The sequence below is a fragment of the Pithys albifrons genome, chromosome 1 (genome assembly GCF_047495875.1).
Source record: "Pithys albifrons albifrons isolate INPA30051 chromosome 1, PitAlb_v1, whole genome shotgun sequence".
NCBI lineage: Eukaryota > Metazoa > Chordata > Aves > Passeriformes > Thamnophilidae > Pithys > Pithys albifrons.
Genome location: NC_092458.1, coordinates 93483914 through 93496629, shown reverse-complemented (window position 1 = coordinate 93496629; position 12716 = coordinate 93483914). Strand labels below are relative to the sequence as shown.

General features: G+C 40.9%; 1 protein-coding gene across 6 annotated transcripts; it reads left to right on the top strand.

Annotated features, from left to right (window-relative positions):
* Positions 1-60: 60 nt before the first annotated feature.
* On the top strand, positions 61-11133 carry SLC35A5 (solute carrier family 35 member A5). Of its 6 annotated transcripts, none has more exons than XM_071560817.1 (8): positions 61-114; positions 755-915; positions 1393-1545; positions 2297-2395; positions 3613-3749; positions 6850-6917; positions 8213-9008; positions 10766-11133. In XM_071560817.1, the coding sequence occupies exons 3-8, from the start codon at positions 1416-1418 to the stop codon at positions 10832-10834; spliced, it is 1299 nt and encodes a 432-aa protein (XP_071416918.1). In that variant the 5' UTR covers positions 61-114; positions 755-915; positions 1393-1415; the 3' UTR covers positions 10835-11133. The 6 variants fall into 6 exon arrangements, with proteins under 6 accessions (XP_071416918.1, XP_071416946.1, XP_071416910.1 ...); XM_071560845.1 differs by having other exon boundaries at positions 62-114; positions 758-915; XM_071560809.1 differs by having other exon boundaries at positions 96-148.
* Positions 11134-12716: the final 1583 nt, after the last annotated feature.

Genomic DNA, 12716 nt, shown 5'->3' with positions numbered 1-12716 from the left:
GCGGGGCGGGGCGGGGCGGGCGCGCGCGGGGCGGGGCGGGGCGGGCGCGCGCGGGGAAGGAGGGGAGGGGCGGGGCGGGCGCGCGCGCGCGCTCACGCGGCCCCGCCCCGTCAGGTGAGGCCGGTGCGGACGTGGGGAGGGGAGGGCGGTAAGTTGGGGAGCGGGAATGGGATCGGGATCGGGATAGGGATGGGGACGGGGGGTGATTAGTGTGGAACCCAGGCCGGGTCAGGGGGCTCTGGGGGCCGCGCTGCGGGTGTGAGTGAAGGGAAGGGAACGAGGTTGCCGCAGCCTGCCGGGATCCGCCGCGTCCGAGCCCCGGGCGCTGCCGCGTCGGAGACCCGCTCGCCCCTCCCGGGGGCTCGGACGCCGCGCCCAGGCGCTCCCGGTTCATCCCGAGAAGCGACGTGGCGAGATGGGTGTGTATGTGTATGTGTATGTGTATGTGTATGTGTATGTGTATGTGTATGTGTATGTGTTGTCGCCGGGCTGGCACGGACTGTCACCCAAAGGGCTCCCCCTCCTCCTGCCCCGGGCGGTTTTCCAGGCCCCAGGGCCCGTTAACGGGCCGGGCGGGAGCGGCGGCGGCGGCTCTGGAGGCTCCGGCTGTCCCTGTATCGCCCCCGCCTCTGTGTGAGCGCCAGAGCATCCCTGAACTGCTGGTCTTGTGGCGCTTCTTGCTGGGATGGGGAGCAACAGCGGTTTAAAAAAGTATTGAAGGAAAATAAGCGTGTGATTTATTTAATCCTTTTAGCAGGTCGGTGTTCCATAGATGCAGTCTCCTGAGAAACCAGCCTGTTTCTGCCACCTTCAAGAGTGCCTGTGTATACACTGTTTATACCCCTCTGGCGGTCCTCGTGGCATATCCTTCTCCTTATCGCTCTCAACAACTACCTGGAAGGACGTTGCAACCAGGTGAGGGCCTGTCTCTTCTTCCGGACAGCTACTGACAAAAGGACATAGCCTTAAGCTGTACTAGGGGCGGTTTAGGTTGGACATTAGGAGGGATTTCTTCACAGAAAGCATGATTAAGCATTGGAATGGGCTGCCAGGGAGGTGGTGGAGTCACCATCCTGGGAGGTGTTTAAGGAAAGACTGGATATGGCACTTAGTGCCGTGGTCTGGTTGACATGCTTGGGTCATAGGTTAGACTCAGTCTCAGAGGTCTTTTCCAGCATAATTGATTCTGTTATTCTCAGTCTGTGATTCCCTATGTTTTTAATGCTTTTTTTTTGTCAATAAGAAAAAAATAACTGTAGAACAAGATCATGATTTGCAATGTAAGCATCTTTGTATAAATTAACACAAAGCAGTAAAATATACTTATTTGACCTTATTTAAACAGTTTCTGGAAGTATTATTTTTATTGTGTTTTCATCTTGCCACTGAAAGGTCATTGACAACGAGACAGCAGAATGAAGTTCGAGGGCCGTAGTCCGTTTGCTTTTTGCTCCAAGACAATCAACCAGACCTTTTTGCTTGGAGGAGTGTTTATTGTGTTGGGTTCAAGTAGAATCCTCCTGATGAAATATTCTGCCAATGAAGGTACTGTTGGACAAACATGGTGTGCCTCAAATAATAAAGAGTTGATAATGAGATAAAACACATACCCAAAAAACCTACTGCACCATCTGCAGAGCTCTTTGCATAAACATTCTATTACATATACAGGGGCATGTGTTTCTTCACTGGAAAGTCTCTCACTGGTCTAACATAAAGTGGTAGTTTGGGTTGTAAGGTATATGATCCACTCTTAAAAGATGAGGTGGTGAGTTATTTTATAGCTGATTTTTCAAAGACTGTTTGGTTGTATAAGCACTGTCAATGGTACATGTCTTAATCGAAATATTTCATTGCAACAGGCATAGGAGAAAAGTGGTTTCATAGTGGGTGTGCTAAAGCAGACTAGTATTGCTGGTCCTGGAAAAAGGTTATGTCATCGTGGAAGTCACTTTTTTTTCTGAGGGTAAAAAATACCATATTGCTCTTCAGGGAAAACAGTCACACTTCTAATTTTTTTTTTTTAAAGAGTGATGTTCTTGAGTTCTTCCAGAAAAGTTCTGCTGTAAACTGGGACCAAATGAGGAAAGATTTCAATCCAGAAAGGACGATATTCAGGAAGTTGTATATCATAAAATTTGGAGTATTTATAACGAATGTGCTGACATAGCCCTTTACATTTATGGAAAGTGACTAAAATTCTGACTGGAGTTGTTAAAATAGATTCTTGCTGTGATCACGAATGCAGGAGTCAGAATCTGATTGTATACTCTTTCTGATATGCCTGATCCTACAGATAACAAGTATGATTACCTTCCTACAACAGTGAACATGTGTTCTGAACTAGTGAAACTGGTCTTGTGTGTGTTGTTGGCACTATGGAATATGAAAAAAGGTAAGTACCTATGTTTAAAATAACTAAAATGTGTTAGTTCTCTAAGATTTTATGTTCTTCAAATGCGTTTTTGTTTGGGGTTTTGGGGTTTTTTTTTTTTGTTTGTTTGTTTTTGATGATAGATGACACTTTCCACTAGCCTCAGATTTTGCATTGCAGGTGATTTTTTGTTTTTTCTTTCTCATCTTTTCTGTCCTGATGTAAAAGCTGAGATGAGAGATGAACCCCACAGCATTTCAAAAAGGTAGTGAACAGATATTTAAATGGAAAGACGGTTTCAGGCACTGCGGGTGCATGTTAAATTGAACTGCTGGTTTTTGTCTGCTTTTCCTTAGAATAGTCACAGCTCTGGCAAGCTAATGAAATTTTCTCCTCTACAATTTAGTACAGACTTACCTAAATCAGTAAATATATTGAGTCAGTGTCTGCCATCATTGGCTACTGCTGGTTACATGTTTTCTGGTTTTCTTTCTTTCTTTTTTTTCTTCCAGATGTCTGTGTTTTGTGGAACTCAATGTATCGGGGCTTCAGGAGAGGATTAGATAATGTTGTGTAGTCTTAAATGTGTCCTAACAAAGTACTTCTGTCATCGGCTCTAGAGTAGCCTGAAGGTTTATCACAGTCTTCCTCCTAAAGTTTGTGTCCCCAATGCCTAAGTAAATGTCATTCTTTGTGCTTTGTCCTTCCTTTCTTCTTTCTTCCTGTATGTTCTCTTTTTACCCAGATCATCTACTTTGTACTCCAGGTGCTGAGTTATGGTTTAATTTATAATTCTGACATTACTGGCTGACCTTCAGGTGCTCTATGAAGGGATCCACTGTCTGTGCCATTGTTTCAGTTCGAGATTTGATCGATGATCAACAGAAAATCATAACCAGTAATGATGCTGCTGTTGTGTGGGGACTCAGTTGCTTTTTGGTCCTCAAATAATGGTTGATACTTGAATTTTTATCCCCAGTGATGGGGGTAACAGGTTCTGTGACATTTTCTCTGCTGAAGCAGGGAAGTGAACACCTGTAGAGACAGTATTGCCATTCTAGCTGTGTGTTCTGCCCTGGAACTGCCCTCATGTTGCCAGAGGGCTGTGATACCTTAGTTTTTTCAGTCCCGTGGTGTTCCTGAATAGAGAATGGTGGTACCTACACTTTTACAAGAGAATGGACTTTTGATAATAATAAAGATGCCTTTATTACCGATTTCTTTTCCTTTGCTTTCAGAAAAGGGTTGTACAGATCATCGTTTTGAATGTCTGTCCTGGAAGAATTTGTGTAATTTGATGAAATGGTCAATTCCTGCCTTTCTTTACTTTTTGGATAACTTGATTGTCTTCTATGTATTGTCCTACCTCCAGCCAGTAAGTATATATATATATATATATATTCTTCCAGTGTCTTAGTGGTCAGTAAAACTGGTGTTAGACTATCTACTGTTGTAAGACTAGCAAGGCAAGCTCTGCTGCTGAAAGAACAATCTGTTACCTGACCACCCAAACCTTCCCATTCTCTTTCCTACTGGTCAGTGTTGCACAGCTTTCAGCAGAGAAGACTCTTTATAATTTCTCTGTCCAAAGTGATTTAGCAATTTAGAAGGCTGAATTGCTTAAGCACTGAGCAGTTTTTTTACTTTCCTTCCTGTGTTTTCTTCAACTCCATATTTTTCTTTCAATCCACTTGCTCATCTTGCTATTATTTGAGCTGCACTTTTCTGTGGGGGTTTTACCACTTTTTATATGTGACATAAAGTGAGTAAATGTAATCTCACAAAGGAAATAATTGCAACAGGAACTGAGGAGGGGAGAAGGAAAACTGACTGAATTTTTACATTTGTTTGCTAGTTATGTCTAGGCACAAAATTTAATTGGTACTTTCTTCTAGCTATATTAGTCCCTTTGATTGAATCTGCATATGCTTAGGAAAATGTAAGGGTTTTGATCTTTCTTTTAGTTTTGTACTATTATACTTTTTGGTTCAGAATCTACATTTGAAGCAAGATGGAAACAGATGGTTTGTGCTTGCTATAAAATACTATGGCTGCCTCTGTTGGAAATTAAAAATAAATGGTTTGTTGTCTTCTCTTTCAGAATTTATCTTTAAAGTACTGTCCTTTTATGTATACTTTTCTGGTAGGGACAAACTAATCCAGAGTTTAGAATAGCACCCAGCTGAAAAAAATCTAATTAAAATAAGGAATTGGGTATCCTAAAGTAAGATGCACGAGTGCTTGTTTCTGTGGTTTGTTGTCTGGGGGTTTTCTGTTGGTGGATTTTTTTTTTTGGTGGTGGTGGAGGGTTTTTTTGATTGATTAGATTCGGGTTTTTTTGGTTTTTGGGTTTTTTTTCAGTTTTAGGAAGGAAATTCAGCTATAATATTTACAAAAACAAAGCCTGCTGTGTAAGAGGTAGTACATAAATATAATTGCTTCTTCAAGCAGTTTGTTTTGGCTCAGGTAAGGTGATCTTTTTTAATATGTACAGCTTTTGTTTTACATACACACAGGCACTCAGGCATATCTTGTCTCTCTCCCCTCAGAACATTTGCTATAAGATTCCTCTTTTGAGAACTTTTAGCATTTTTTAACTGGATATATTCTATGATGGATAGCTGATATTGTAACATTACTAAGATAAGTGTAAAAAGCAATAATTAAATACTTGTAAGATAGAATATCTTGGCAGTGTGCAAGACCACGAATGTGAAAAAATGGAGACAAGATGCTTAAAGGAAGGTGACTGAACGTAATTGTAAAAACAAAGTAGGTTTGGGACTAAGTAGTACCTGGGTGAGCAGTTGCTGGAAGTATAGAGTTGCTTTGGTGGGATTTTTTTCTTGAAGCATCAGTTATAACTATGGGTATTTTAGTGGCTAAATTTCCTAGTGATAAGACTTACCTTTTCAAGACTTTGTGACATGCAAATTAGTGACATGGGGATCTTTGACATTCCTTTTCATCTAGGACAGAGGACCCTCAGGGAACAAAGCAACTCAAAATTAATCCTTTTTAACTATCCTTCATAAATTTTTTATCATATTATGTTACCAGATGTTGGATGGAGAGCTTTGACTATAAAGCAAAACCACAGTAGGCATGGAACACTTGTACATTTTGCATCAAGATTCCTTTTTTCCAGAATGGTTTTGGTCAGATTTACTTGTTTATTCAATGTTTTCCTCCTTCTACAGTGTTCACCTAACATGAATATTTATTGAGTTTTAATTCTGCAAGGGGAAAAATTAAGATGTATTTTCTTTGGCAGATGTCTCATGTGTCAGTCACTCCTCAGCTTACTTGTGACCTTGTGTTGTGCTGTTTCATGAGAATTGTTATTCAGCAGACAGTATGTTGGAATAGAGTGGAATGCAGATAATGGGAAAAGGCTCTGTGCTTTTCCTCTGGTAAATGAGAAAGGCTCTGCTATTGCAGAATTGGGAATGTGGAAATGCAGATGAGAAAATTCAAGATAAAGTCTGTTTTGTACTCATGAATCCATCAATGCCTTTGTGTAAATTTGTCTGTAAAAGTGAGTTCATTCTAAGGCTGAATTGGAGGAAAGACTTCAGATATGTGAATCTTTTGTATGTGTACTGAGGGCAGAGGGCAGTCCTGAATAACACACAGTTTGCAAAACATCCCAACCCACCAAAAGAACCTTTTTTCCCCACTGGTGCTGGTAGATTCTGGTCTTTAGTGGTAACTGCAGTGTCTAAAAGAGCCTCTTGTAGATCCAGTGTCCTGGTATAGAGTGTCAAATACAGATAAAAACCAGACAATCCTTGCTACAACAAGTTTGCAGTTTGGGATCACAGCTGCAGATTAGGGGACTGACATTATTATAGTTATTCCCAAATTAGGCAGAAGTTGTAGGGTTACCTTCAGCTCTACTTTGAAATAGCTGATTTTTTAATTACAGCTGCAGTCTTGAAAACTCAAGCCAAGCACCTTTGATAAATTATGCAGCAAATGCACTTGACATACAAGAAGTTTATTTTCTGCAAGTGCCTTGGCTAAGCCTTGGATTTCATGAACACTGCAGATAGCACTGCAAACAGAAGAAGCCTCAAATTCTTATTTTCGTTTTGGAGCAACTTCCTCCTTTGTGGCAACGCAGGTGGTTTTGCAGCTGACTGGTCAGCCTGGCTGGGGAACTGATCTGACAGAAAACTAAACTGTTTTCTGTTAAGTAATTTTTCCGTTGCATTGGTTTCCTCACATCTTTATTTCAGTGCACCTTTAAGCACTACAGTAGAACATGGACTGTGTGGTTTACTTGAGAGTTTGAAATGGCATTTGAATGTCATTTTAGGGTGTGTTATTCTTCCACTTGGGTGAGGAAGAAAATTCGGTACCGGTGCTTTTCACTCTGTCACTTTGCAGAGATGAAGACCTGAAGTCTGAAGGTTTTTGGCGTCCCCACTGTGTCTGGAGTATAACTTTTATTCCCCTTTTTCTCTTTCAAGGCAATGGCTGTACTCTTCTCCAATTTTGTCATTATAACAACAGCTCTTCTCTTCAGAATAGTACTGAAGTAAGTAGTGCTTACTAAAGCAAATGAAATTTTCTATCGTCCTAACCTTGATGAAGCTTGGCTACATTTTATATCTTTGATGGGAACAGTAATTCTCTTTCTTGTGGCTATAGCAGCTTGGACAGATGGTTTTGTTTTCTGCAGTGGAAGGTGTAAGAAATAAGAGCTTATTATAACTCTCTTCATATCTCTACACATTTGATCAACTGTAATAGAAAACAATTGATATGATTGTATAGTCGCTGAATTGTCAGAATTAAGTATGTGTACTTTCATTTATACATTAAATCTTTTATTTCATGATTACCAGTACTTCTTACCGGTCTGTTGCAATGGAAATGTGAATGTTGAATGGAAATGTGACTCTAGCAAGAGGGGATAAGATATGTAAGAGTGAAAGATAGAGGTGTCTTTGCTGTCAGTCCTGATGTGTTTCTGCTCAACTGCATTGTACGTTTTGAAAAGCAATTATATGTCCCCTCTTCATTATCCATGTGATAAAAGCCAGACTCTGTCCTATGTGTTCCACTTTACCTGATTTGAGCTCTTTATGGTGTGATTTAGGTTCAGAAAAGACTGACAGGGAAATGGATATTAACTTGATACTGTAAAATTTGCTTGTGTTGAGTGTGACGCAAAGATGCCTTTCCTGCAGATGTTAAAAACCAAAGCAATGTCAGATAGTCTGATCTGAAATGCGTTTTCTCAGTTTAGTTTTGTGTCTTTTGTGATGTCACAGTTCACTTAATCTTGCAGAATTTTGATTTTCACTGACATAAACAGGCTTTGTTTGAAAAAATAGTATAAATAATTCTAACACTTACAAATTAGTCATAGATTTATAAGAGTTACCATCGAAGAATGCTAGAAAAGGGCACAAAATCATGGGGAAAAGTGAAATGTAATGAAAGATGGTAATTATTTGAAAGTCCATGGTTTCGTTTTATTCATCAGACCAATATTCTCATGGAGGCAACAGTTGCTTTAAAGTTGTTAGGCAATTAGTATCTAGGAATAATGGGATCTTGAGAGAGTTTCCTTTCCCTTGTTTTGTCAGATTACTCCTTTTTATACTTGATTGATTACCAGGCTGGGCCCTCTTTGCCATAGAAAAGCATGTTGCATTTTGGCATTTTACTGTTAATTTTGAAAAGCTTCTGAAAATGTTTTTGTGCCCATGTGCCTCCTTATCTGTGTGGCATGTTGTCTTTATGTGGTTTAATAGATCTGGTTCTTCTGTCATTTAATTTATGCCTTGGCATTTCTAAATTCTTGTGGCTTTTTTTGTCCACTAGGCGAAGACTCTCCTGGGTACAATGGGCATCTCTGGTGATTTTGTTCCTGTCCATTGTTGCCGTGACTCGAGGAACTGGAGGCCATAAGCAAAGCTTGGCTGCACATGGATTTCATCACAGTATGTTTTTTAGTCCGTCTAACCACTGCCTTCTCTATGCTGGACCTGAGGAAGCATGCATGGAAAAGGGCAACTGTGGAGCACCAAGTTTCCTTCACAGCTTCCAGTGGAATGTCACCAGTACCATGGCAGGAGCACTGAAACCTCTCCACCTCAGTCTGGGCCATCTACTTATCCTGGTGCAGTGCTTTGTTTCCGCCCTGGCCAACATCTACAACGAAAAGATGTTGAAAGATGTGGATCAGCTCGGTGAAAGCATCTTCACGCAGAACAGCAAACTCTATGCCTTTGGGGTGCTGTTCAATGGGCTCATGCTGGCGCTGCAGGCCAAGGACCAGAGGCAAATAGGGAACTGTGGCTTCTTTTATGGGCACAACATCTTCTCCGTGGCTCTTATATTCGTCACAGCTTTCCTGGGGCTGTCTGTAGCCTTCATCTTGAAGTTCCGAGACAACATGTTCCATGTTATGACTGCTCAGATCAACACTGTCATCATCACCACCGTGTCTTTCCTCATCTTTGACTTCAGGCCTTCTCCGGAGTTTTTCCTGGAAGCTCCCATAGTGCTTCTCTCCATATTCATCTATAATGCCAGTAAAGCAAGAGGTCTGGAATATGCCAGTCTGCGGGAAAGGGGAAAACTCGCCAAAGGAGATGGATGGGAGAGGTCAAGTGGGGTAAGGCTTTTCAGTACTTGTCTCCTATTGTTTTCTCTTTTGTTTCACCTTCATTTATTCTGTGGAATGTTTGGAAGACTCATCTTGTGTGTGACCAGACTTAGCCCTCAACACCAAAGCTCCCCAGTATTTCTTAAAATCTTTGGTATTGTTTTCCATATGCCACTTTTTTGAAATTGTGAAGCCTATGCAAGCATTGCTTTCCTGCTGTGACTTTAGACAGTCCTGCCAGCAACTTCAGCTTTGTACAAATCCTTTCTTGAAACCTTTATAACCAAGAGAGTTTACTTGCGTAGGGCATTCAGAAATTGGAATTGATGCCTGGGAAATAATTATACTTGAGTAGAACTGATAAATCTGTGTAGCTTAGCTCACATCCTGAGGAAGTCAACATATATGATTGTTAAAATTCTTTCTACCTTACCAGTCAAAGATAGCTGAAGACAAAAAGGTAATATATAAAATACAGAGTTTTACCACAGTTTTTGCTTTTTCATGCTAAATATTTCCTCCAGGCCCACTAGTGTTTTTTGTTCTAATTTGAATAATGATCTAGTTAACTAGAACATGTCAGGGAGGGCTCGTTCTTAGATCAGTCATCCAACTGACCTGAGCTGAGCAGCGACCTGAGGGGTTGGGGTAATCTCTGTGTGCCTCCAGTCTGCATGTACGGACAGGTTGTGGGTACACGTTGCAACCAGCAGAGAGCACTGAATTCTAAGAAACGTTGAACTCAGATGTTTTTCAGAAATTCCACATGGTACCTTTTTACGTTGTTGCTTAATGAGCAGTAAATAACACAAAGTCATATATTTTTGGTATGCCAGGTGTCATCTACTTTAGCACTTAAAACTGAACAGCTGTGGTAAACACAAATAGCACTATATGGGCAGGCAAGGCCAACTGTATCTCGGGTTGCATCAAAAGCAGCGTGACCAGCAGGATGAGGGAGATGATTCTGCCCCTCTACTCTGCTCTTGTGAGACCCCCACCTGTGGTACTGTGTCCAGCTTTGGGCACTTAAATCTGCTCTGGAGCAAGTCTAGGGGAGGACCACAAAGGTGGTCAGAGGACTGGAGCACCTCTCCTGTGAAGACAGGCTGAGAGTTGCAGCTCTTCAGCCTGAAGAGAAGGCTCCAGGGAGACCGTACGACACCTGCCAGTGTATAAAAGGGTCTGAGAAGAGAACTGGGGAGGGACTTTTTACAATGCCATACAGGGATAGGACAAGGAAGCATCGCTTTAAATTGAAAGGGTGTAGATTTATTTAGATTAGGATGCAATTCTTTAGATTAGGATGCAATTCTTTCCAGTGAGGCACTGGCACTGGTTGCCCAGAGAAGTTGTGGATGCCCCATCCCCAGAAGTGTTCAAGGCCACACTGGATGAAGCTTTGAGCAACCTGGTCTAGTGGAAGGTATTCCCACCCATGACAGGGGAGTTGGAACTAGATGATCTTTAAGGTCCCTTCCAACCCAAACCACCCTGTGATTCCATGGAAGAATGGGCTACAAGCTGTTTTAGGCTGTAAGTCACAAAAAAGTGTTAAAGATGCAGGGGATTTTTTTATGAGCATGTATATCCTAAACCTTATCACACACTGGTGTGAAATTTATATTACAGGGTCTTGATTTTATTATAAGTGATACCTTCAAAATAAATGTCACTCCATATTATTCTTTTTATTTTTGCCTCTTGGTCCTAATAACAAGATGACTTCTGCTCACATTATTCTCTTTTGCTTCTGGTTCCTGTAGGATGGAGAAGAATTTGAGAGGCTGAACAAACCAGGCAGTGACATTGACACAGATGAAGATTCCATCTAGCATGAGGCTGGCTCAGAGAAGTACTGTCGCTCATAGTGAGAGAAAGTTGATCTTTCCTCTACAGGGTTGTATTTCCCCACTGGCAGACCAATCAAGACTATGTTGGGGCTGAATGTCAAGTGTGGATGAGGACAGTATTCAAGCTGTATATATGGAGAGTTGTATTCCTGTGTGCCTATCTCCCAGTGTCTGGGAAAGTGGAAATCTGGAATGCCTTTGTAACAGCTGGTTAATTTTACATGCAGCTTATGTGGCCTAACTTTGAAAGAGCTTGAATAAAACAAAAATGTGTTAAACTATGAATGCGTCATAGGCTCTTTTTTTTGTTCCTTTTGTAGAGACTTAGTTTGTACTGGGTCCACTATCTGAAAACAAATATTGTGCAGCTATGGCAATATCCTTCAGCATCTGGAGCACTGAGCAAGAGGGTGCAGGTGGTACAATCATCTGATGTTGCTCCACCCTGTCAGACTGATAAGGTCTTGCATTCATTTTGTAGAGAGAGAAAACATTCTGCCGAGTGCCAGGCATAGTGATCTTGGAATTGCTGTTGAGGCATCTGCTGGATTGTATTTTGAGTGAGATGGAGAAATAGGTTCCAAATTATTCAGAGAATTTTGAAACTGGAAAGGGAACAGGGATGCTGATAAGGGATTCTTGATATGTTCCTGAAGCCTCTTCTCTCATAGCAGTAGAACACATGTTGGTTTATAATTTCCTCCCTTCAAAAATATGTCTTTCATAGTTGAAAGATACTGTCAGAAGAATTCTTAAGAAGATAAGCAATGAGTTCAGTGTCAGAGCCTCATACCACAGTGTATAGTAAGCAGTTAGTGATGCGTTTCTCTGGACTAAAGACAGTCCTGCCTTTGTTCCCCTCTGCCATTCTGTCCAGGCTGTGTGTATAAAGCTTATTTATATGTATTGTATTGATGGCTTATTGCTATATTAATTAACATAGCTCCTGTCACTGATCCATCAAGAGGGTCAGCCTGTTTTCATATGTGACCAATGGCTGCCAAGTCATAAACTATGAATCTAAAATGATTATCTTTTTTCTGTATTAACCTTGGTCTAGTATGTATTAAGATAGCTACAAAATTAATTTACTGTTGTGGTTGAAAAATCATTTGCATCTAATTTCATTGTGCTTGTATAGTAGATCATTTAAACACAAGAAATCCTAGTTGTTTGCATCTGTACAGAATGAATAAGAAGGCATATTTCAGTGGAAATTCCAGAAACATAGTTTTCATTGGTTTGTGATGTCGTATTTTGGGAAATGAAACTTGGAAAAGAATGTTCACATTGTTAAAGACTTAGTGGCAATAAGACTTTGTTTTTTCATTACATACAGCTTTGCAATCTATACCTGCCCAAGTTTGTTGTCTATTTCAGTCACAGCTACCAACTTTAGCAGGTATTTCCCAGAAGAGTGAAAGTACTGTTGGCTTTAGATTGCTTTGCATTTACACGAGCAGTAGCTTTTTGTATGAAGTTTTGTTGTTACAGTAAAATCAAAAGTGAGCAATTCAGATCTATAGAAAGCCCTGTGAGACTCAGCTATCAGCCAGAAGCAGCAAAGAGCTCAACTGCTGCTGGCTGATAGGGAGGAGGTTACTCCCCAAGAATTCACATAGTAGGAATTCACAGGACTCTGCAGGTGCACAGAAACAGCCTGGATGAAATAATATAAACATGGGACTTGTGAGAGATAGGTTTTAACCAATTGAAGTATCTGGTGTGGTGGTGTGTTAACTCTTTTAGCCAATAAGCTGTAGTCCTAACCCTATATAAACGGTGTGGTTTGTGTAATAAAAGGTCTTCACTATAAACTTCATAAGCTTGTTGGTGAAGTCCTTTCTCTCTGCCGAAAATTGTT

What these genes read in the sequence shown, in the direction of transcription:
- SLC35A5 (XM_071560817.1), top strand. Translation starts at nt 1,416, where the DNA reads ATGAAGTTCGAGGGCCGTAGTCCGTTTGCTTTTTGCTCCAAGACAATC. An exon ending in GAAATATTCTGCCAATGAAG is followed by an intron (nt 1,546 to 2,296) that starts GTACTGTTGGAC and finishes CTGATCCTACAG; the next exon opens with ATAACAAGTATGATTACCTT. An exon ending in CTCTTCAGAATAGTACTGAA is followed by an intron (nt 6,918 to 8,212) that starts GTAAGTAGTGCT and finishes TTTGTCCACTAG; the next exon opens with GCGAAGACTCTCCTGGGTAC.